General features: G+C 43.2%; 3 protein-coding genes across 3 annotated transcripts; 1 reads left to right on the top strand and 2 right to left on the bottom strand.

Annotated features, from left to right (window-relative positions):
* Window positions 1–20,828, bottom strand: LOC103849540 (alanine--tRNA ligase; the record flags this gene model as incomplete). Its single annotated transcript, XM_033291476.1, has 20 exons — window positions 1–2,321; window positions 2,407–2,586; window positions 2,663–2,845; window positions 2,923–3,012; window positions 3,108–3,295; window positions 3,385–3,493; window positions 3,578–3,720; window positions 3,802–3,877; window positions 3,952–4,023; window positions 4,111–4,254; window positions 17,817–17,939; window positions 18,094–18,195; window positions 18,323–18,418; window positions 18,490–18,540; window positions 18,686–18,745; window positions 19,059–19,179; window positions 19,344–19,440; window positions 19,643–19,772; window positions 20,111–20,263; window positions 20,460–20,828. Coding segments are annotated over 20 exons (2,559 nt in total), but the record flags the coding sequence as incomplete, so codon positions are not given.
* On the bottom strand, window positions 14,463–17,803 carry LOC117134040. Its single transcript, XM_033291475.1, has one exon. It carries the CDS (start codon window positions 17,201–17,203, stop codon window positions 14,636–14,638), a length of 2,568 nt encoding a protein of 855 aa, XP_033147366.1. The 5' UTR covers window positions 17,204–17,803; the 3' UTR covers window positions 14,463–14,635.
* Window positions 20,824–25,602, top strand: LOC103849541 (serine/threonine-protein kinase TIO). Its single transcript, XM_033291478.1, has 9 exons — window positions 20,824–20,908; window positions 20,998–21,072; window positions 21,152–21,245; window positions 21,626–21,689; window positions 21,773–21,857; window positions 22,051–22,123; window positions 22,356–22,436; window positions 22,583–22,670; window positions 22,741–25,602. Exons 3-9 carry the CDS (start codon window positions 21,201–21,203, stop codon window positions 22,914–22,916), a joined length of 612 nt encoding a protein of 203 aa, XP_033147369.1. The 5' UTR covers window positions 20,824–20,908; window positions 20,998–21,072; window positions 21,152–21,200; the 3' UTR covers window positions 22,917–25,602.

The following is a 25,602-nucleotide window of genomic DNA, read 5'->3' as shown; positions in this document are numbered from 1 at the left end:
TACTTGTCTGATAAAGAGATTGGTTTTGTCATTTCAACTTTGAGAATACAATAGTTGACTCTTAATATTTTGAAAGTTGTTGGACCAATCCGTCCAAACCATCACATACGTACCTTTGTATGTGAAAACGTATCTCATCTCTTAGCCCATAAACAAACTGGTCCATGACATTCTCATTGCTTACTCCTGGATTGAGCCGAATGCGAAGATGGTTGAATTGCTTGTGATACTCCATGAACGTCTTATTTTCTTGGCAAAGGGTACAAAACTGCCTCCGGATTTCTTGATACTGATCACATGGGATGTATTGCTTCCTCATCAGATTTTTCATCTCATGCCAAGTTGATTCTCGAGAATACCGGCGATTATCTTTTTTTGCAGTAGATTGGCTCCACAAGTGTTGAGCTTGGTCAATTAGTTGATCAGCAGCAATGTATACCTTCTCAAAATCTGGACAGCCACAAGAATTGAAGAACTTGTTCATCTTGTGCTCCCATGCATTCAAAGTACTCATCAGGGCCTGATCTTCCTGCAAAATAATAATCTTCTAGCTTCAAAAGACTACAAGGATGGCTCGCCATGTTGTTGTTGCTGGGCTGGTTTTCCATATCTTCTCTTTATATATCTCTTTTTTTTAAAAAGAAACTTAGAAAAACAAAATAGAAAAGAAAGAAAGAGGTAAAATATTTTTCTGGTTTTTTTTTTTGAGAATATAATGAAAAACAAAACAAAAACAAAAAGATAGATGATAGGAGTTTTAGCTTTGATACCAAATGATACAGCCTCAGAATCGCACCTTAGCTAATCTCACAAGAAATCAAAACCTATGGCTTAAATGGAATGAATATCGTCACTCAAAGAAGTGAAAGACCATGAACCAGAACCTAAGTGAATCACACACAAAGATAAAGGTTCCACACTTGCATCCTAAGAAAAAATCTCACATAACTTAAAAATAACAAGAACAAACATAAAAGCTCTCAAGAAAAAATCTCACTTTCTATTCAATACTCAAGTCTGCTCTTTTCCAATGAGTGCAAGGAGCTTTATATATAGCTCGTGTACAAAGGTTTCAGAATCAAAGAATTAAATGACAAGAGGATTTTTAGGATAAATCATAACTGGTCAAAAGGCTAATCTCAAGGGATTGAAATCTGCTTATTAAGGAGAGTGTTGACCACGTCTTTAATACCTTTGGGCCATATCTTTTGGAGCTGATAAGGAGGCTTAAGTGGTGGCCTTTGTTTGGGGCAGCCAGCTGAATAAAACAAACCATAAGTTTGATGTCGTCTAGGTTCATCCAAGTTCAAACATGGAAAGTCTTGTCTACTTTATGAGCAGTGGATTTGATGCCCTCATCAGACGTGTCACAAAGCAGGATATTTCTTCATGTCTATACCGCAGAGGAAGATGAAATTGCGTCGAAGAGCTTGAAAAGATGAAGCGGGTTTGCTGGGATTTCCGCAAGCTCTGCGATTTGAAAATCTCGTGCTAATAAAATATGATTTTCCGATTTGACTCTCCAACAATAAAACCCAAAAACACCGTAAATCGTCATCGTTGACTTTCTCATACCTCATACATTTTCCGCCGCATCATCGTAACAGTACTTCCTCCATCATAAAAAAACCGTCTCTAAATCACTCAAAAAAACCCCAGAGTTAATAGAAATTAACCACATGAATAGCATAAACAGTTCTGAATCATAAAAACCTTTACTTTCACACTTCTATTTCTTGCCTCTATAAACTGAAATTAAAATAAACTCACTAAATACAAAACCAGGCTAATTATGTCTTAAGTTCTTACTTATCCTGAAACACACTTCTTATGTCTAAATAAATACTCATAATTTAAGCTATCGCTTGGACTGATGTGTTCAAATCCGAGCAAACTGAAATCATCAAAGTGACAATAGTGAAAGAAAAAAAACAATCCAAGTTCAGTTTGCCGCGTAGCCCTTATGAAAAGAATCCAAAGTCAGCCGTTTGCCCTCTTCAACATCAGGAATGCGTAATTCAGCAAAGTTGAATCTCAAATGGCAAATTGAAAAATGAGATATTTCAAGTGATAGTTAACATAGTAATACTATAAGTTAAAGGTAACACGACATTAATAGCTAACTTCGATTGAACTGTAATATCACTAGAAACACGACAGTTCATATATTCTCAACAAAATGTGTAACAATGATATCAAATGAGTGGAGGTGGTTCTAGTAAAACAGATTATGAAATCGCCCAACCACATCAGTTGAGCTTCATTGAGGCAAATGATGCAGCCAGGTCCAAAGCCGAACTCACCTGGGAAGCATCCGTTCCCTGAAACCAAAACAGCATATATAGAAGATTGTGATCTCTTTGTGGACCGGAACTCGACTGGAGACTAAAGAGAAACATCATATACCTGTCCCGAAGCGAGACCACTTTTTCCTTTCCCGCACTTCCCTTTTATGGGACTTAACGCAGTTGTCAGCCATTCTGTGACGTCTAATTGCTTGAACTGATCAGATTTGTCTGGAACTCCAGCACACACAACCGCCTTATTTGTGCTTTCATCTGTGCTGAACACCATTACGGACATTCCCTGCAAGATTCACCAACAAGCCCTTACGTTAAACTTCATTACTTCTAGGAACAATGCTCTACGGATATACGGATACCTTCTTTTGCATCACTTTTGAAACGGCCTCTCGAACTGCAGCTGCATCAAGTCCCACATCAAGCTGGACAATGCAGAAGTTTTTCCCATCTGATGCTGCAGACTCAGCTCCCTCTGTTGCTATTTCTACAGATTTCTTCAGGTTTTCCTTTGCTATTTTCTTTTGAGCTTTCCTCACTTCATTCTGTGATGTAAGAAGAAAAAACAGCCACTTTAATATTCTCTTGACCATAATCCAAACTAAATAGATGGCAATATTACCTGAAGCTGAGCAATCTTGGCTTTGATATCCGCCCTTTTGGCTGCAGGGATATCTACTTCATCTACTCGTCTTTTCAAAGCATTAACTTTCTGCGAATGTGCAAAAGAAACTAACACAATCAGTGTTTCACATTAATAAGAGCAGAACACATGGTGTCTTAGTTTGTCAAGGGATGAGAGAGAACCTTTTCTAGTGCATTTCCCACCGCCTTGGACGCCTCATCTACTTCTTTTTCAAGCAAAGACGCCGTATTCAGAGAATCAAATGCAGATTTAGTAGTGACAGCAATTATCCTACGAATACCTTTCGAAATGCCATCCTCTGATAGAAGAGCAAACGCTTTGGCTTCGCGTGTGTTTGTTATGTGGGTTCCTGTAAATTTCAAAAGAACCCAATATTCAATATTCTTTTCAGAAAAAAGGATCTCTTGGTCCAAGTAACTAACGCCAGTGGAAACCGACCTCCACAAAACTCGGATGAAAGTGATGACCATTCATCGTTTTCAGGGTCAGCCAAGAGATCCTCCACCCGTCTCCCAATTGCAACCACTCTGACAGGATCAGGGTAGACCTAAATGGAAAAGAGAACAAGCTTTCACAAACTGTACAAAACAAAACTAAAAAGGCACAGCAAACGAACTGATGGAGAGCTTACTTCTCCAAACACTGCTCTTAGACCTTTGATGCGCTTGGCTTCAGAGAGAATAGATTCCTTTGAATATACTTCTAATTCATCCTTAATTTGTGTATTCACTATGGACTCGATCTTTCTCAAATCTTCAGGATCAACCGGCTCACCTACTCAAAATTGCGGAAACCCATTAAGACACTCAAAATGATCATCAACATCAAAATAAAATTGCCTCACTAAGAATGTACCATGGGAGAAATCAAATCGTAGTTTTTCAGGAAGAACTATTGACCCCTTCTGATCAATATGATCCCCGAGCACTTCCTGGATTCATGGGGCATATATGTTTTGAGATACAACAACATACAGATTAGGTAACATAAACTATAGAAGGATACCTTCAGGGCAAAATTCAGCATATGTGTACAAGTATGATTAGGAGCGATGAGTTTACGTCTCTCATAGTCAACCTACACGCAAACAAAACAAAGATGGTAACTAATCGATGGTACTAAATATTCTGTGTGAGAGAAACAACCTCTGGTGCTAAGAATTACCTTGCAAGTTACTTCATCCCCCACCGATACCTCTCCAGTTTCTGTAGAAAGACTACCAATATGAAGAACAAAGCCCCCGAATATTTTGACATTGCACACGTTGAATGTACCAAATGACCCTTCTATAATCCCTGTGTCAAAAATCTATTGCCAGAGCAAAATGTTAGGGTCACTGATTGCATATATATACAGATAAAGCATGGAAAGTGTAGCAAAAACTAGGTTTTATTGGTTACGTGAATTTTTAATATTTACAGAACTAAAACTGAAGGTTTTAGAAATTAGTACACAAGAACAGCTAATACCTGAAGTCAAAACGATGCAATCATGATAGTTTCATATGATTGTTTGATCGGAAAACGGTAATAAAGAAGACGTGGGTTTAACAAAGACGTTTTATTATGGTCGGAAGAGACAATCAGTCGGTTACAAGAGAGGTAAGAAAATGCGACAGAGAAGAAGCCGGTAACTCGGGAGCTACCGGAAAAGTACAAATAGCGGCAAGATGAAGCAAAGGTGAAAACCCTAATCTAGCCGCCAAGTGTTAGTCAGATGATTTCGGATCCTCTTCTCGTTCCTCTTCCTTCTCATTATATAGTCCTCTGATGTGTCGTTCTTGACCTAGCTTATGTCGTCTTTGCGGGCTTTCCTTATTGGGCCGAAAGGCCCGTATTCATTCGAGCGGTCGCCGAGCCGGATGCCTCTTAGTCGACAACAATCGACTCAAGGTACTTCAGAGGCGAGCCGAGAGACTGACCTATTAAGCCGACTATCCGAGCCGTCGCTTCCCTTGGTCCGGGCCAGGCCTTCTATTCCTTGGGCCTTGTGGGATGGTTAGATCCATCTCCTACAGTAAGTCCCCCCGGTCCATCAGTGAGCGAGGAGTCGCCTAGCTCATGATGGATTCTGGAACTTGAAGGTTCAAAGGAATAGAAGTCCTGTCGGGAGGTTAAAGCGATGGGTCGCGGAAAAAGCTCTGATGACGCCTCCTCTCGGAACTGTTGAATCGCAGGCTCCCAGATTTTAGTCGGCGTGTCTTGGTTAATTGCCGGTTTAACCAATTTTAGGATAACCGTCGATTAATTAAGACGAGAAGCCGGAAAGTCGCGAGAACCGTCGGGATCTTAGGGAGAGTTTTGAGGCCCATTTAGGCCCGTTTAGACTTAATGATGACGCTTCGATTTTCCCCCATCTCTTCTTTTCACGACTCGTCGAGAAGCGGAATCGTCGCGAGGGTCCGCTGGGTTTTTAGGGGAGATTTCGAGGCCCATTTAGGCCCGAATAGGCCTAATGATGACACCTCGAATTTCCCCCTTCTCTTTTCCTTATAAATACGCGGTCCTTCTCTCATTTTTTTAAGTTTTTCTCCGCGATCAAAGGTACTTTCTCTCTCTTCCCTTTATCTCTCTAAGTGTTGTTAGATTCATTCGAAGCGTTCTTCATCGTTACGCTCCGCGATGTCGTCGGGTCAGAGGTTATCGAGGCAACAGAAAGGGAAGGCGGTCGCAGCGGTGTCGAATACGGCAAGAAATCCCGACGGGGATCGTGTCGGAGATCCAGAAGCGATTCACCGTGAGGCGATGATGGATGCGGCAAACCTATCCCGTTCTCAGAGGCTCTTGGTCGCGGATGCCGCGAGACTCGCGAGGGAAGGGAGTGAGAACGTCGTTGCGAGAGATGCGACGGAATGTGCGAGAGACGGGCAGAGCGGGGCGATGCCTGTTGAGTCGATCACCTTGAGGGCTCGACCTGTGGAGGGCGGTTCCTCGGAAAGTGTCGATTCTGAAGCCGAACTATTCCCGACTATTTTCTACCCTGACGGGATTTTCGAAGAGCTTCCTCAACTTCATACCGACTTATTGCGTTCCGCCTTCTTAGCCGGTCAGGACTGGAAGGCGTAGAGAAGACAAAGTCGACTTCGAGAAGTGTGAAAAGGGTTCTTCGGGCAGCTGGCGCCGTGGGCGTGACCTTTCTTGTGCCTACGGAGACGCAGAGGCCTTGGTCTCCTCCGATTGGGTACCAGACAGTGTATGAATCCTACTTTCAGGGAGACACTCGCTGCTGGTTCCCCATCCCGCGACTGATTACTGCATACGCTAGGCGTCGAGATCTCGCGATTAGTCAACTACTGAATGGCTCGCTGCGACTAGCGGTTACCTTGTTGGTTTTGGCGGAGCAGATCGATATGCCGATGAGCGTCAGATCGTTCGAGGAGATGACTTCAATAACCGATATGAAGGATGGCACCTACTCGGTGAAGATGCGACCGAACTGCAATGTATGCGCCGGTCATCCGAACAAGACGCAGTACTGGAAACGTTCCTACTTCTTCCTCAAGTCCGACAGTTCGGCCTTCGAGGAACCTCCCCGAAATGATTATCGAGTTCTTTGGAACCGTTCTTGCGGTAGAATATTCTGTCGCGATCCGTAAGCAACTTTGTCGATTCTAATCATGTATATCTTTTTGCTTTGTGTGCAGTCGGCCATCCTACTTCTCCGGTTTATCCCGAAGATTTCTTGAGGAGTGTTCGTGCCGTCGCTCTGCTTCGAGTCTATCGCTGGTCCGAGATCACCGTCAAGAAGATCCACGAGCTCAAAGATCGAATCGCTCGAAGTATGTTTTCTTGCACCTTTAGGTTAAGTCATTTTAGTCGTAAGATCTTTTGTCGCATCTTGACTCTTCTGCATATTTTCAGGGGAGTGGAGATCCGACCTTCCGACCGTTCTTCCTATTCGCGCTAAGCGACTAGACATCTTCCCGAGAGACATTCAGAAACAAATTTCCGAAGCAAAGAAGATGGGCACTCTTCCTGATCTGAGCGCAATGATAGCGACCCAGCTGGGGCTGGTCAGCGGGGAAGGTCCTTCGACGGTGGTTCCTCGTGCTGGCGACGTTCCCCCTTCCGAAGCCAGAGGCGCGGGGAAGGGCAAAAAAAGAAAGAGAGGCGACGGCTCGGGAGCTGAGAGGAGTACCGAGGAGGCGAGTGATGTCCCTCCTTCTGGTGAACCTCAGAAGAAGAAGAAGAAGAGGACAAAGAAGAAGTCCGTTAGCGAGGAGTCGGGGAATCTCGAGGGACCGACCGAAACTGAGGGGGGAGATGTCGAAGAAGAAGGACTTCATCCCGAGGAGGAGGCTCTCGCAGCTGGGGTCCTTGGAGAAGAAGACGACGAGGAGGAGGCCGTCGACGGGCAGGAGCCCGAGGCTTCTCTCGGAGATGCGGGCTCAGATAACCTTGAAGAGGAATCTGAGGGGTCGCCTCTTCTGATAAGAAGGCGTGACGACGAGGCAGATGGCGAGGAGCAATTTCCTGCTCCGATATCTCCTTATGTAGAGGTTCCGGCCCGTCGCAATATCGGGGCCGTCCAGACTGGTACCTCTTCTCGTGGGGATGCCATCTTGAGGAGGGTGCCCGGAGTTAGCTTTCCTGACAAAGTCGACTTCCACTACGAGGGGCCGGCTCCATTGGCGTACGTTCCAGAGAAATGCGGGGAGCTCCTTCGTCAGTTTAGGGGAAGGGCGAAACCTTTGCCCGCCGTGAAGGACCTCATCTTCGGGGGAGAGTACGAGGAAGCCGCGAGGGCCAAATTGCTGGTAAATAATTCAACTTCTTCTTATCTTTTTCTTGCTCCATTGCCCTAGTGCTAATTCCTCGCGGTTTTCGTTGCCTCGCATCTTTAGGGGGACAGCGCGATGAATGTCTTGATTGATAAGTACGACACTGCGCTGAAGGGAGCTTTGGGTGAACTAGAGCTGGCTAAGAAGGAGTTTGCTGAGAAGGAGGAGGTCCTGGCTCGCCAGCTAAGCGAGAAAAGGAGCAATCTCGAGAAGCTCAATGGTATGATGACTCGCACCATAACTCGGAGAGACGAGCTGAAGGCTGAATTGGAGGCGTCCCGAGGTATCGTCCGTGAGCTTGAACAGAAGAATGCTGATCTCGAGAGCGAGAAGGTCTCACTTACTGCGGCTCATGAAAGGGAGATGAAACGCCTTAGAGACTCCAGGGTCCTAGAGGTTACTAAGGAAAGGGCAAGAGTCGAGACCGAGATGGCCGCGAAGGCTAACCGTCGTTTCGCGAGGATTCGTTCCCGAGAAGAGCGACGAGGCCTATATGATGAAGCTCGGTTACTCCATAGCCAAGCTTTTGGAACCAGGAAATGTCTCGAAGCCTTGAGGAGGGCTGGGAGCGACATCTCGCAAGCTACCATTGAGATTTTCGCGGAGCAAGAGAGGAAATACGAGCAAGAGGCCGAGAAGCTCAAAATGGGCGAGATTCCTGCGGGAGACCTCGCACTCTCTCCTCTCATGCTGGACTCTCAGTTCGTGGATGCTCGAATCTTGGCGAGTCTCGATCCGTATGGGTCCAACGCTGGCTTGATCGATCCCGAGACCGCGCTGACTCTTCACACTCCGCTCACCCATTCGACGGAAGTGCAGCATGCAGTCCTGACGCCCCTCGTAGAGGCCTTCGACTGCATTCGAGGGAGAGACGCCTAACCGAGGGAACCTTGCTGCTGAAGATAACGCCCCCCTGCTCGTACTTTCGGACACTTCGGCTGAAGGGTCCCGTCGAGGCAATGAAGAAGAGAATGTGGGGGTGTTTGAAGAGATCCCGAGATCAGATGAAATGTACGTCTCTCCGGCTGCTCGTGAGTCGAGTGTTAGGGCTTCGGAGCTTTCTGCCCTCAACGATCGTGAGAGCGACCGAGAGGATTAGGGTCTCTTGTATGTTGTTCTCTTTTGAGTCCCGGAGGACTTTTGTTGTTGTTTTTTTTTTTTTCTAGGATTCTGCCTTCTGGGGCTTTCGTTCTTGTGCTCGTTATTTCGAACTGTTTGAATCACATAAGCCGTTTTATTTAACTTAGACTTGTCTTATCGAATGCATGAACTTTCTCGAGATTCGAAGTAACTCTATTTGTTCAGTGTAGATGCTGTTTGAGACGTCGAATCATTATAGCTTTAAGCTCGTTATGACTTTGTCTCGGTCGATCTCTTTGAGTCGTGACCGTTTGCCATTTTGAGTTTTAGTCGTCAATTGAGAGTTTTCGACTTTGACGGTTCCAAGTCGATCCTAATGTAATTTTTCAAGCGTTTGGTTGGCCAGACCTTACTTAGTTAATTATAGGATGAGTTGGAGTCATTGTCTCGGCCGTGTTGGTTTAGGTCGCAACGCGGTCGATTCCCGTGAATATGTGTCTGATCAGGACGTATTCAACGTGGGATGCGAGTGCCGATACATTTGTTCGAGGAAACGGGGCGTGCTCGTGTAGGCATCGCTTAAGTGATCGTCTGCTTCGGAGATCGATTCCTCGGGGAGGGTTTATTTTATTTTAATTTTATTTCGGCTGGACCCTTTTTCTTTGGGCTGCCTACGTATCCCTTTGCGGGAATCAAGCCATTCGTAGTTCTTAGATTGCGAGTAAAAGTGGCCTTTGGGGCGCATTTACTTTTTTTTTTTTTTTTTTTTTTTTTTTGCGAGTAAAAGTGGCCTTTGGGGCGCATTTACTCGTTTTTTTTTTTTTTTTTTTTTGGGTGGCGCGTTTACTCGATCAATAGATTGCGAGTAAAAGTGGCCTTTGTGGCGCATTTACTCGGGTTGGTGTTTTTCTTGACTAAGGATGGAAGAGGCGGAGATGTTTGGAGTTCCAGGCTCTCGGTACTGCTTCGCCTGTTGAAGTCTCGAGGCGGTATACTCCTGGCTTGATGACTTCAACTATCTTGTATGGTCCTTCCCAGTTGGCTCCGAGCTTGCCGGCTTTCCACTCCTTAGTGTTTTCGAAGACCTTTCTTAAGACAAGGTTGCCCATTTCGAGAGGACGCGACTTGACCTTTTTGTTGTAATAGCTCTCGATTTGATGCTGGTAATTCTGGATACGGAGTAACGCTTGGTCACGCTTTTCCTCGATGTCGTCGAGTGCGTCGAGGAGCATGTCGCGGTTGAGTTCAGCGTTCTGTGGCATTCGCGATCGGCGCAGACTCGTCACGTTCACTTCTGCAGGAGCCATTGCCTCGACGCCGTAGGCCATTGAGAAGGGTGTAGTCTTCGTCGCTCCGCGAGGAGTGGTTCTGTGAGACCACAGGACACCATCTAGTTCGTCTGCCCAGCAACCTTTCTTTAGGTCGAGTCGTTTCTTCAGACCGTCTATGATGGTCTTGTTCGTCGATTCGGCTTGACCATTACTTTGCGGGTTTCTCGGTGTCGACATGTTGAGTCGAATGCGCCATCTGTCGCAGAAGCCCTTGAAATGATGCGAGATGAATTGCGAACCGTTGTCCGTGATTATCTCGTATGGGAGCCCGTGTCGGCAGATTATGTTTTTCCAGACGAAGTTTTGTACCTCCTTGTCGGTTATGCTGGCATAGGCTTCGGCTTCAACCCATTTTGTGAAGTAATCGGTGAGGACCAGGATGAACTTCTTTTGCCGAGATGCCGGCATCGGACCAATGATGTCCATTCCCCTTCGCATAAATGGGTATGGAGCAGTCAAGGTGTGGAGAAACTCCGTTGGGCTGTGTATGGTTTTGGCGTGGCGCTGGCACTTATCGCATTTACGCGCGTATGTCTCGCAGTCGGCGTTCATGGTTGGCCAGTAGAATCCGAGGTTTTTAACTTTTAGTGCGAGAGCTCGCCCGCCTGAATGGTTGCCGGCTGCTCCTTCGTGTGTTTCGGCCATGACGAGTCTTGTTTCTTCGCCGGCGATACATTTGAGTAGTACCTTTGTTGCAGTCCATCGGTGTAGTTCCCCATCCATGACGACGTAGTGTGTGCTGCGTCGTTTCAGTCGCCGGGCGTCCCATTTCTCGACGGGCAGTAAACCTTCCGCGAGGTAATCGATGAGTTCCTTGCGCCAATCTGTTGGGTGATCGTCTTGCGAGGGAGACTCCGCTTCGTCGATGTTCATTGCGTCGTTGATCGCTGCTATTATCGCTTCCTGTTCTGCCTTCGTGTCGATGCTTGGTTTCTCGATTTTGTGGATCGGGATTGTCCTTTTGACTTGGTCGTGTAGCTTGCTTCCCAGAGCGGCGAGGGCGTTGGCACAAACATTTTCTCCGCGAGGAACCTTCGTGAGTTCGAAGAACTCGAAGTCTCGCGTAAGGTCCTGGACGAGTTTGAGGTAGGCGTCCATCCTTTCGTTGCGGACGTCGTAATCACCGAGGTATTGGCTTACGACGAGTTGAGAGTCGCAGTAAGCGCTGATTCGTTTGGCTTTCACCGCCTTGGCGAGACGAAGCCCCGCGATGAGGGATTCGTACTCGGCTTCGTTGTTTGATGCCGCGAAACCGAAACTGAATGACTGCCGAATGAGTTCTCCTGTTGGTGATTGCAATTGCACTCCTGCTCCTGATCCTTTATTCGTGGATGAACCGTCGACGTGGAGGATCCAGTTTACACTTGGTAGGATGAGGTCTTGCTCCAGCTCTGGCGTCAACTCGATCAAGAAGTCGGCAAGGACTTGTGACTTTGCTGCTGTGCGATTCTTGTATACGATGTCATGTTCGCTCAGCTCCATCGCCCATTTGGTCAACCGCCCCGATTGGTTAGTATTTTGCATAACCGTTCTGAGTGGTTGGTTGGACAGTATTTCGATCGTGTGCGACTGGAAGTAGGGTCGCAGTTTTCTTGCCGAGGTGACGACAGCTAGGGCCATCTTTTCGAGTGTTGGATATCTCGTCTCAGGCTCCATCATTCTTTTACTTGTGTAAAAGATTGGTTTTTGTTCTCCCCTATCTTCTCGAATCAATACGCTGCTGACGGCGGAGGATGTGACGGCGATGTAGAGAGATAGTGTGTCGCCGGCTTCTGGCTTCGATAGCATGGGTGGGGTCGTGAGATAATGTGATGTGCCGCAGTCCATGGATCATTACATGGAACCAGCTCAGCATGGAGTTCAGGACGTTCTGAACATTTAAACCGAGGTTCATGTTTTTCACCGTTCCAGACTTGACAAGAATCATGCCAGACTTGACTTGGGTCGAGCCAGACTTAGCTTGGGTGGGGAAGAAACCAAAGACGGATATGCATTCTCATCCGGCGGACCATCCGGACAGTCCCGCAAGCGTCCTTATCTTTACCCCGTGCATCCATCTGGTTCGGATGAATCTGGACATCTTGACTGGTCTTCTCCATTTTCCGTGCCTTGACTAGATCTAGTCAAATTTATATTTTCTATGCATTGTTTTCCCACATTTTCTTTAATTGTCTTTGACTACAAAACACTATAAATATGTAGTCCCTTTGATGAATAAAATCAGTTCATTTTGGTTGTTTATTTCATCTTTTCTCTGAGTGAGAGAGAGAGTTCTTTAGCTAGTTCATCGGTTTGAACCGGCTTGTTGATTTGGTGGTCAGCCAATCATCTTTGTGTGTTGTTTGGTGGTTAGCCAACACATTCATTATTTCTTTGGTGGTTAGCCTTAGATCGTGGGTATATCAAGAGCCATTCCGCATCTCTTGACGATCCTTTCAATCCATTTCAGTTCCAGAAGTGCCAATTGCCTTCTCGGTTCATATCCAACACCCAGCTAAAGTGATCCTCCCTATCTTAGGGTTCTTCAGTTGGTATCAGAGCCACTTTGGCTGGTTTGTTTTCTTTCATCTTTCATCTTCTCATCTCTCCACGATTTTTCTTTTCTTATTTCTTGGATCCGGGCTGTTCCTTTACTCCCTTGTGATCGCCTATTATAAAAAAAAAAAAAAATCGATAAAAAAGAAAAAAAAAAGTTTTGGCTTGAATCACCTTCTGAAGAGAAATCCAGGGGGAGTGGTGGAAGAAAAATCCTGCTGGCTGAAGAGAAACCCAGCCTTAGGACAGTTAAGGCGGATCCATTTCAAAAATCTCTTCATCTTTCTTTCTCTTTTCTTTTTCCCACAAAAGTTTGTTTTGGGTTTTGATTGCTGAATTTTGACTGCCTATCATCCTTTGAACCAGTGGAAAGAACTCTGAGTGACCATCTAAAAATCGTGAGCTAAACACTTGAGAGTGTGAGGATTTTTATTTGCTAACTTTGTTAAGTGTTTTCAGGATGTTTGGACTTCTCAAGAAATCAAAACCACAACAAGACGTCTACTTTCCTTTTAAAACTGTTTTTGAAAAGGAGCAATTGATTTTTGATAAGAAACAGTTTGCTTCTAATGAGTTTGACTTTGTGCAGAAACAAAAGAAGAGACAAAACAGGAGTGATGATGAGAAGTGGGTCAGAAGTCGTGATCGTCCCTTCACCAAAGCCAAGAGAAGCAACTGTGATGTGCCTGAGCAGAACGAGCTTCAGACTTATGCCAGCTTGGAAAAGATGTTGCATAAGGCGATTCATGTTGTCCGGCAACTCAAAAAGAAGGAAAACAACAACACTTCTTCTGCACCAAAACAGCAAAGTAATTTTTCTTCTCTTTCAAATTCTGATTTGAAAACTAATGTGTTGTCTTCTGATAAAAGCAAGGCTGTGAAAACCACAAGCAAGGCTCTTTCTACCAGGTGCTTCAAATGTCATAGGGTCGGTCATTATGCCAACAAGTGCCAAAAACAGAAACCGTTGGTGACTTTGGAGAAAGTTGAAACCGAGCCAGAAAAGGAAGACCCTTTGCCAATTTTTGATGACTATGCACATGAACCAAAGGAAGGGTCAGGTGGAGAGCAAAATTGTGATCATAAAGAAGGATCTTCTTCCATTCACAAACCGGACCGAACTCAAGGTGAGCAACATTCTGATTATGGTTCTTTTGCTTATAATCCTTTTCCTTTTAATGTTTCAGATTTGAGGACAAATCTTTTTGAAGAGGAAGGGAATGATGTGCCGCAGTCCATGGATCATTACATGGAACCAGCTCAGCATGGAGTTCAGGACGTTCTGAACATTTCAACCGAGGTTCATGTTTTTCACCGTTCCAGACTTGACAAGAATCATGCCAGACTTGACTTGGGTCGAGCCAGACTTAGCTTGGGTGGGGAAGAAACCAAAGACGGATATGCATTCTCATCCGGCGGACCATCCGGACAGTCCCGCAAGCGTCCTTATCTTTACCCCGTGCATCCATCTGGTTCGGATGAATCTGGACATCTTGACTGGTCTTCTCCATTTTCCGTGCCTTGACCAGATCTATAGTCTTCTCCATTTTCTGTGCCTTGACTAGATCTAGTCAAATTTATATTTTCTATGCATTGTTTTCCCACATTTTCTTTAATTGTCTTTGACTACAAAACACTATAAATATGTAGTCCCTTTGATGAATAAAATCAGTTCAGTTTTGGTTGTTTATTTCGTTTCTTCTCTGAGTGAGAGAGAGAGTTCTTTAGCTAGTTCATCGGTTTGAACCGGCTTGTTGATTTGGTGGTCAGCCAATCATCTTTGTGTGTTGTTTGGTGGTTAGCCAACACATTCATTATTTCTTTGGTGGTTAGCCTTAGATCGTGGGTATATCAAGAGCCATTCCGCATCTCTTGACGATCCTTTCAATCCATTTCAGTTCCAGAAGTGCCAATTGCCTTCTCGGTTCATATCCAACACCCAGCTAAAGTGATCCTCCCTATCTTAGGGTTCTTCATAATGCTTGAGTTGATTGAATGCCTCTTCGCATTTTTCATCCCAGACGAACCTCTTGTTTCCCCTTAGTAGCTCGTAGAAGGGAAGACACTTGTCGGTCGATCGCGAGATGAACCTGTTGAGAGCTGCGATGCGTCCCGTTAGTCGCTGCACTTCGCGGCTGTTTTTCGGGCTTGGAAGGTCGAGTATCGCCGAGATCTGCTTGGGGTTAGCTTCGATTCCTCGCTGAGTGACGATGTAGCCGAGGAATTCCCCAGAGGTGACACCGAAGGTACATTTGGCCGGGTTGAGTTTCATCCCATAGTCGTTCAAGATCTTGAAGCAGTCGCGTAAGTTATTTAGGTGGTCGTCGGCCTTGAGCGATTTGACCAACATATCGTCGATGTACACTTCCATGGTGTTGCCAAGCTGATCAGCGAACATTCGGCTAACGAGTCGCTGATAAGTCGCACCGGCGTTTTTTAGCCCGAAGGGCATCACCTTGTAGCAATAAGTCCCTCTGTCGGTGATGAATGCTGTCTTCTCGCGATCATCGGGATGCATCAAGATCTGGTTGTAGCCCGAGAAAGCGTCCATGAAGGTTAGGAGTTCGTTACCAGCGGTTGATTCGACGAGACGATCGATGTGAGGGAGTGGGTAACTATCCTTTGGGCATGCCTTGTTGAGGTCCGTGAAATCGACGCATATGCGCCATTTGCCGTTCTTCTTCTTGACGACGACCGGGTTGGCTAACCATTCAGGGTATCGAACTTCGGTAATAAAACCCGCGTCGAGGAGCCGGTCGACTTCGTCGTTCACTGCCTTAGATCTTTCTGGACCGAGTTTGCGTCGCTTCTGTCGGATGGGTTTGAACGTCGGGTCGACGTGCAGTTCATGGGAGGTAACTGCGGGGTCGATCCCCTTCATGTCGGAGGTCTTCCAGTCGAACGTTGAAGCGTTGTCTTTGATGAAAGAGATGATCTTTGAACATATGTCGTCGGAAAGGTAGACGCCAACTCGGATGATTTTCGTCGGGTCGGATTCATCGATTGCGACTTCGCGAACTTCCTCCTTCTGGGGGTATATCTTGCTGAGTGGTTTACTGACGGAGTTGACGAGGGAAGCCTGTTGCTGCATCTTTACGGTTGCAATCAGCAGTTCTCTCGCGGCTTGTTGATCTCCCCGAATCGTCTGTGTTTTTCCGTCTTTGCCGGGAAACTTGACGCATTGATGGTACGTCGAGGGAACGGCTTTCATGGAATGCAACCATGGTGTTCCGAGGATGGCATTGTAGGGTGCTTTGGCTCGGATGACGGAGAACTTGACGGTACGGGTTATACCACCTGCGTATACTGGAAGACGAATTGTTCCGATCATCTGCTCCGAGGCCCCGTTGAAGCCAGTGAGCGTGCGAGAGGAAGGCTTCATATCTCTCAAATCGACTCCCATTTTGTCGAGTGTGTCGCGAAAGATGAGATCGACTGAGCTGCCGGTGTCGATAAGGACTTTTGCGACTAGGCATTCTCCGATGTCGAGGTCGACGAGGAGAGGATCGTTGTGTGGCGTATGGACGCCCTTGGTATCCAGTGCCGAAAAAGTGATCTGGTGATCATTTTCGACTGGAGGCGGCCACTTCTTGGAGGTGGTGGCTTGTCGTTTGTAGTCTTTGACAGCTCGAACTGAGTCGCCGCAAGGAGGTGATCCTCCCATGATTACGCTAATGTGCGGATTGCGGGTAGCTCGTCTTCGGAGGAGACCAAGGCCTCTGGTATGAGTGAGGTTCCACAGGTCGGACACGGTCGTTTCTTGGTTGGTGAACATGATATAATTCTTCAGGAAGGCCGTCGAGAGGTCGTGGAAACAATCGACGGAGTTTTCTCTGAGGCCTGTGAACCAAGTAAGGGCCGGTCCCTCTAAGGTTTCGACAAAGAGTTGGCAAAAGCCGGCGTCTTTGTCTTCGTCGGTCAGATTTGCGCGTCGCATCGCTATGTTGAAGGACGTGACATGAGTAGAAGGGTCGGAGAGACCCTTGAAGGTTGGAAGACGAAGTTTCTCCATCTTCTGGAGCCGTACGCCGGTGACCCTTTGCGTGAAGGGTGTGCGAAGAGATTCCGCGAGTACGTGCTCGATTTGGGGCGCCGAGGTCGTCACCTGGTGGATCTTTGAGTTGATGTCGAGGACCGACTGTTTCAACGCGGCTAGCTCGCTTGCGGTGTCTGCGTTGATGTCGTTACCGGCGCTCTGGTTGCTGTTACCGGCGCTCTGGTTGTTGTTATCCCGCGCAGGTGCTACGTTGGTGGTTCGTTCAGTGGTGAACAGGTGTCGACGGTACTGCGCCGTTGAAGCTTCGGCGTTTGCAGCGATAGGGGCGAGTATTTTTGCTATCGCTGTGATTTGGTCGACCGCCGCCTTATGCGCCGCTTCTTGCAGGGCGAGGCGTGCCAAGATGGTTTCCATGGACGCAGGAGGGGGTAGCGGAGTTACTGGTGTAGGCGTAGGTGTTACCTCGGGAGCCGGCATCACCTCGAGGGCTTCGCGCTCCTCGCCAGACGAAGAACTGTCGTTGCTGACAACCATAGTACTAACGTTACTTTGCTAAAAAGGCCCCACGGTGGGCGCCAACTGTTTGATCGGAAAACGGTAATAAAGAAGACGTGGGTTTAACAAAGACGTTTTATTATGGTCGGAAGAGACAATCAGTCGGTTACAAGAGAGGTAAGAAAATGCGACAGAGAAGAAGCCGGTAACTCGGGAGCTACCGGAAAAGTACAAATAACGGCAAGATGAAGCAAAGGTGAAAACCCTAATCTAGCCGCCAAGTGTTAGTCAGATGATTTCGGATCCTCTTCTCGTTCCTCTTCCTTCTCATTATATAGTCCTCTGATGTGTCGTTCTTGACCTAGCTTATGTCGTCTTTGCGGGCTTTCCTTAATGGGCCGAAAGGCCCGTATTCATTCGAGCGGTCGCCGAGCCGGATGCCTCTTAGTCGACAACGATCGACTCAAGGTACTTCAGAGGCGAGCCGAGAGACTGACCTATTAAGCCGACTATCCGAGCCGTCGCTTCCCTTGGTCCGGGCCAGGCCTTCTATTCCTTGGGCCTTGTGGGATGGTTAGATCCATCTCCTACAATGATCATAAATGATAAGACAATCAGCGAATTGAGTTGCATATCAAATAGAATGTAATACCTGACCACCCTGCTCAGGATAGAAACTTGTAGACGCTAATACTAGTCCCACATTATCGCCACTGGCAGAACTTTCCAGGAAAGCAGAGCCAGTGTAGATACCCTTCACTTCACTATCGTGACCCTGCACCAAAACCCCCCCGCAGTGTAAGTAAGCTTATTTAAGACTTATTCATAGGAAGAAACATTTACCAACATATGCTCCCTAACTTCTGATATGCTAATGGTATACAGTTTAGACAATAACATGCGAGTTATATGGAATTACTGAGACAAACCTGGAACCAAATGTATTTGAAAGAATCATTTGTTGCTGAAACACCCATCTTGTGCAACGTTGATGTAGCATTAGCATCCATGACAATGGTGCCACCAGCTTGCTAACAGAATAGATATTAGCAGATAAGTTAATATTATAATGTTCTTTCAAACTTTAGTCATCTTCTAATGTTAGTCTAGCATCAAACACTCTTCGAGAAAATGAAAATAGGTATGTTAAAAAGACACCTTATTCTGGGCATTCTTTGATATATCCCTCGCCTCTTTCTTGGCTTTGTTGAAACCATCAACATCAACTAGCAACCCGTGTTCTTCAGCCATTAACTAAAACACGAGAATGGAATTTACAAAAAATAGCACACAAAACTTTAGAAAAAATACAACGAACTAAATACCTGAGTCAGCTCTATAGGGAATCCATATGTCGCCGATAATATAAAAGCATCCTGCAAGGACAAGAATAGTTTATTTTGAAAATAAAGCAACAGCAAGTACAGTTTCTACGACCGCCACAACATTGCAAAGTGTACAAATACTGCAATGTATGACATAAAATATTAAAACAGCACAAAAAAAAAATTAGATACGAGCCTCTCCACTTAGCGTATTCCCCTGAACTGACTGACCAGCCTTCCGAAACTTCTCAATTCCCTGCCATAAAACTTTATAGTCAATCAAGCTGTTCTCATACTCACCTATATAAAAAATAAAGTAGATGGGCAAACAGGTCACTCAATTGATCTTTCAGAAGAAAGATCCCTACAGGAGTGGTATACAGATTCATGTCCAAACGATATCACTAAAATTACATGACGTTGAAATTTGAAAGTGTATACTAAAATAATCGGGGCCGTTGATATTTAAACAGAAAATTTTAAATCATTATTTTGACGAGCAGCAAAGCCAGTATAAAGAATTGGATAACAAGTGGGGAGGTTAATCGGAATTTCAAATCAGCCCTCACCTTTGCCAGTGTCTTGCAGAAGCTTGCTTCCTCTTCTTTGATTATCTCTGTGATCTTTTTTTCATGTTCCTTCAACTCCCCAAAGACATCACCCATCACCCGAATAACAGAACTTACGAGTCTGCAGATAAGAAAGTATAAACTGCTTAGTGAAAAACAGACCAAGCTGCGCATATGGAAACATATGTTGCATTAACAAAGATGAAAGATAGGAACAACATGTTCCAGCCCAAATGAAAAGATTAAAACAAAACTTGCTGCGACAGTAAAGAGGTAATTTCCTACCCGTTGAAAAATCCTTCCTCAGCTTTTAGGATCTCCTTTCCATAGCGAACTGCTCGACGAAGAATATGTCGCAGAACATACTCACGGCCCTCATTACCTACAGGAGAGTGAATATCGTATGGTATTTATCAAATTACAAGAAATAATAGAACAGTGCCGTAATAAATTCGGTGAGCAAGAAAAATCGTATGAAAATATAGAAGTATGAACTCAGTTAAATAATCAAATACTAAGACGTTTGAATAAAAATGTGTGTGTATTATCCCCAACGTAGATTAGACAAGAAACCATGGTCATACCAGGACGAGAGCCATCAGCAATAGCGAAGGATAGAGTCCTAATGTGATCAGCAACCACTCTATAAGCCATGTCAACTCTGTCAACATCTTCCAGACCAATTTTTCCAGAATATGGCCTAGCTCCCGTGGCCTAAAAAATATGAAAGGAAATGACACAAGGTAACAAGGAAATGATCTCCAGGTACACATACTATGACACCTTAATCATCATATCCTTAGAAACATTCAAAACACTTGACAGTGTCGCATAAAAGGAGAACAACAGTACCTTACGTTGATAGAGTAGGCAAAGATGATCATAGATTCATAAAACTACAGTAACTATCATGATCTACTTGACTATAGATAAACCAAAATGCTGATAGAACTACAATGAGGCAACAAAATCATCGCTAAGAGGAGTAACAAACTAGTAACTCATTATCTTAACATGATCATAAAATAGTCAACAGGAGGTTCCAAAATTACCTTTTGGATGTCATCAAAGATAGGCATGAACACATCTGTATCATAGTTGCTCATTTTGTTCTGAAGAACAGAAGTCAACCTCTCGAAACCCATTCCGGTGTCAACATGCTTCGCAGGCAGAGGTTTAAGTGAGCCACCAATCTCTCTGTTGAACTATTTTGAAAAAAATAGAACACAGGATCAGTTAGGGGAACACAATAGCAAAGCTAAAGAAGCTAATACAATCTAGCTAACGGAGTAATATAGTTTTCCAGTTACAGGATCTACAGAATTAAAGGCCAAGCGTAATAGCCAGCCTAAAAGTAGTAAAATAGAACTAAATAACATTGGGGATAGAGAGGGTACGTACCTGAATAAACACCAAGTTCCATATTTCCAAACATGTTGGATCGTCATTGTTAACTAAGGATGCCGCATCACGGTTACCAACTCGGGAGAGTTTACAAAGGAAGACGAAAGTATACTGGACATGTAAAATCTTGATTGATTTAATCTTCTTCCTTAATCTGTAACTGATTTGATTTGAATCTTGGTTATATACACTTGTATGGTAACCAGACGGAAGTTCATCATGAAACAAGGAAAGAGTGAGAAAGATATACAGAGTCCAAGACAAGAAATCAAGGTTATATACACTTGTATGGTGGGTGTGTGAGTCTCTCGTTGGATTTGACCAGCATACTATACTTGTTTGTATGCTTTCAGATATTGCGGAAGCTCAAGCTTGGGAATATTATTGAAATGCTCGATTCCTTTGAGAACGAACGAGAGTTTTGTGTTGTCACTGAGTTTGTCCAAGTATGCTTGATTCTAGTTTCCAAAATCACTGATTTATGAGGCTCTTGTAGTTGCACCTATAATATGATGGAACTCTTTTTGTTTCACAGGGTGAGTTGTTTGAGATTCTTGAAGATGACAAGCGCCTTCCCGAAGAGCAAGTTCAAGCCATCGCTAAGCAGCTGGTAACACGTTTTTTACCACATGGTTCTTATTACTATATCTGATTGATAAAACAATGTCTATAATTCTAATAAAACTCAGGTAAAATCATTTGCATTACTTGCATTCCAACCATATAATTCACCGTGACATGAAGCCACAAAACATTCTTATTGGTGTTGGGTCTGTCGTTAAGGTAATCTAGCCTCCCTTTTTCTGCTTCAAGAGTTATGCTTGAAATGCTGGTTTTTATGCTTCCCACACACATCACCTGTTGATATTTTTATTCTTTAAGATAGAGTTTATGTTAGGTTTAAGGTTAGTATACGATTCTTCTTGAATATGATGTATGACCTTGGAACTTTCAGTCATTGGATGTTGAAGGAAACTCAGTTTATCATGAAAATTTTTTACATGACAAGAAGAGGATCTGGCTAGCCAGGAATCTCATATGCTTAGCTAATCATAAGTGAAAACAAAAATACTTTTCACACAGCTTTGATTATATGCTTTTGTTTCTTCCCTATCATTTCTCGTTAGCATACTTTTTTACTTGTCTACCCTTTAATTTTTCAGCTATGCGATTTTGGATTTGCTCGAGCTATGTCTACCAACACTGTGGTTTTGCGATCCATTAAAGGTTAATACCTTTTATCAGTCAATGAATGAATAACTCAATAGGTCCTGCCTTGTTAATTTTCCATCAATGAAATTTTACTTCAGGCACTCCACTGTACATGGCGCCAGAGCTTGTGAGAGAACAGCCATACAATCACACTGCTGACCTGTGGTCCCTTGGTGTTATATTGTAAGTGGAGAAAGAAACTCATTTTAGTAGTCCCGCTTCTGTTTTATATGTTATCAAAAGTTACTGCATTAAGCAATTTGATGATTGTGATGGATTTTTCTTTCATAGTTTTTAGTTTTTGCTTCATTCTTGTATTATGCAACTTTACGCCACTTGAGACGGTTCTAAATAATCTCTTGCTGTGATACATCAGGTATGAATTATATGTTGGTCAACCTCCATTCTACACTAATTCTGTTTACGCTCTAATCCGACACATTGTTAAGGTATATAAATCATTGCATATTCTTGTCCATAGTCTATGCAAATAGTTTGAGCTATTTGAGTCCTTATTTCAAAAGCCCTGATGAAATGAGTCCTTATTTCAAAAGCTTTTTGAAAGGATTACTCAATAAGGTGAAGTTTCTATTTTGATCCAAGCTACTTTTACTTGTTATTAATATTTGTGAGATCATCTTGGAAGGGGCTAAAATGTTTGTATATTACAATGCAAAACAGGTGCCCCAAAGTCAATTGACCTGGCCTGCTCTTCTCGAGCACCCCTTCATTAAAGATTCACTAGAGGAAGTTGAAGCCAGGGTAAGAATCTAATATTGATTACTTAAACTTTGCAGCTTGTGTCTTATATACAAAGCTTTTTTTTGTTGAAAATTTCCATTTCACTCAATAAAAACATTGAAACTGGAAAATATTGTTGGAATAAGAACATTTTGAACTCTATTTAGGAAATGCATACTGCGGTAGTTAGACATAAGGCAGCCTGGAGACTCAAAGAAAGTGGAGGTCAACAGAAAAATGGTCTGACTAACTTCAGTATGTGGTTCGACTCTATCTCTTAGTTACTATTCTCCTTTATTAATTTTCTAGTGTTAATTTGACCCAGAAAAGTGTGACTCGTCGACCCCATTTAAGGACGCCTCTGCTCCCGGAGTTGTAGCTGCTGCTCAGTCAGATATGAAGAGTGCTGTCAAAGTAAATTATCCCTCTCCTGAGGATTTCCTCGGATTCTCAACCCATGAGGTTATTAAAAGTTCAGGTAATGGGAAATGTTATTTGTAACCTCTTCTTCTTACTTTGAGAATCTAGATTTATCCAACAGATACATAGAAGCGAGCAGTGCATGTATATATATGTACTTTCAGTTTTATTTATGTCTAACAGTTTGGTTAATCATTCGGTTCATCCAAATCGAACCGAACCGAACCGGTAACCAAATTGATTTTTAAATCTTGTTGAATTAAACCAAAATCATAGTCGAACATAAACCAAAAACCAACAATTTTGGTTTAAGTTCGGCTCCGTATATAATTTTAACATATTCATGTCATGACTAGACTAGTAATGCTGTCATAACTTAAGTCACAAGGCAGTCTTCTGACCGAACCAGCCTAACCGGAAATAAACTTCAAAAAGTTTATTTCTAAAATTTACTTCTAGAGACACTTTATGAGTTTTCAGTTATACTTAGAGACACATTTGACTTGTCACACACATTTTGCGTGTCTAAAGACACTAACACCCCTCAACTAGACCAAACTTTAGTTTCTCATTCCTCTTCTCTCCTCACTTGTTATGAAACTCATCCTCTTTTTTATTAAATGAAGGGTATAACAAATTTATCCTCTTTCCTAATTCAATTATAATTTCTTAAATGCTCAAACCTAATAATGAAACTTCGATAAAAATCAAAAGAGGATTGATAGGTGTGATGATAAGACCAGAGCTTGTAATGAAATTGATCGCGGACGAGCTCAGGATTCCCCGTGGCTCGGGATTCACCGTGGCTGAGCTCAAGGTAGCTGCGATGGAGTTTCAGAGAGTGGATGAGCTTGGGAATCAGGGACTGTTTCACCGCCTCGAGAACCCTTAAAATTCATCGGTCATTTCAAATCCACTGTGAGATAACTTCTTTCCAAATTTCTTTGGAACTAGTCAACTAGATCTGAGTGTTGGTGAGAGGGTCTTTGATCCGTTCGAGAATGAAAAGTTTGATAGGTTTGATTAACAAAATACAGAGTGCTTGCACTGTACTTGGAGATCACGACGGTGAAGGAATGTCGTTATGGACAAGATACTTGTGGTCAAGAGAATTGTGTTATAGAAGAGATAATTGTGAAAATGATAGTTATGGACAAGATACTTGTGGTCAAGAGAATTGTGTTAAAATTATTCATATGTACATGTAACATGTCCATAATTTCTTATCCATGTTTTTGTATTCACGTCTATTCATCCACAAATAGCCATCCATCAAAATCTATCTACAAAAACTTCTCTGCATATATATATTATGTCCATGACATCTTAATTGTCAACAACATATCGACCAATTGAATATCCACAAAATACATATTCATCGTATCGTAATCTAACACAAGTTTGTCTTTCCAATGAATATCCACCAAATATGTGTCCACTAAAATCATGTCCATGCAATTTTATTATTTTGTTGTATAAAAAGGTATATCAAACTAGATGTTAGAATATAGAAGAAAAAAAAATTCTAATTTTAGGTAGCATAAAATTTTGTTTTAAATATCATAGAAAGCAAAATAGTCAAATACATACATGAAAGGATGAAATATTTAACAACTAATACTCCTAAATATCTTTTATTTTTTATTCTCTTTTCCACAACCTGATAGAGTTACAGAACCGAACCGACACGTCTCAAATCAAACCAAGTCTCCAAACCGAAATACACTACGTAATTGATAACGTAAAATCTTTATTGTTTCTTTTCTGCATTTTGTTTCAGTTGATAATAAGAAGAGAATAGGACTTCCTTGTATATAGAAAACCATCTCCTCCACTTTCCCTTAATTCCCATGTTGAAAGGAGTTACGACTCCACTTTGCTTCTGTATCTTCTCTATTTAAATGAATGAAAAAGCCAAAAAGAGGCAATCTTAATTGCCCAAAAAGTATTGTGTTCTTCTTTGCTTTCAGTTTGCTTAATTACTTGGTTCTCAAGCTTTGACCAAAAGTCATAGCTATCACAACCATTAGATTGTTTTCTACAATCAGATCCTATGGCTCTTATTGTTGTTAATCTAATGAGAGAAAGTACACGTCAGTGTCATGTTTTATTAAAAATGGAAAGACATCAAAATGGAGAACGAGAATTTTACTTTTCTAGTCACCTACTAGTTAGTTTACAAAAGACCTATTACGACAATGACTTGCGCCTGGGGCATATTGGCCATTTTTCTGCCTCAAACGCAGTGAATGTGTTGCTTCAGCAAAATGTGTTTCTGAGAGTAATAATAAAGACAAAAGTGTCTTAAAGAGTAACTCACTCTTTTTCTTACAAGTTCCGTAAATTTTATATCCAATAATTTATCAAATTCAATTCAATTACAAATTTGTTATTAGAAGATTCTATTTTCAGTTAGAGAGTATATTTTTCTAGTTATCTCTAACACAGTCTAAACCCACCTTATCGGAAATAATCTTCAAATATATTTGTTTTCTTTGGGTGCAACTGGAATGCTTATTTGTGGGATAAATTTATCTGGAATGCATCATTCCATTGAATTCCATGAAATATTTACCAGTTAGCATATTTAACTTCCACATAGACTTTATTTATCCCATTCAAATGCAACTATCGATTTGTTATTACAAGATTCTATTTTCGGATAGAGACTGTTGTTTTGTATCTGCGTATCTCTTACACAGTCTTGTGTAAAAACGAAATAAGAGCGGAAATTGTCTGTGAAGAAGAACAAAACATTCTATAAAAA

Source organism: Brassica rapa, chromosome A05, assembly GCF_000309985.2.
Source record: "Brassica rapa cultivar Chiifu-401-42 chromosome A05, CAAS_Brap_v3.01, whole genome shotgun sequence".
NCBI lineage: Eukaryota > Viridiplantae > Streptophyta > Magnoliopsida > Brassicales > Brassicaceae > Brassica > Brassica rapa.
The sequence above is the reverse complement of the archived record's forward strand: the minus strand, read 5'-3'. Positions and strand labels throughout refer to the sequence as shown.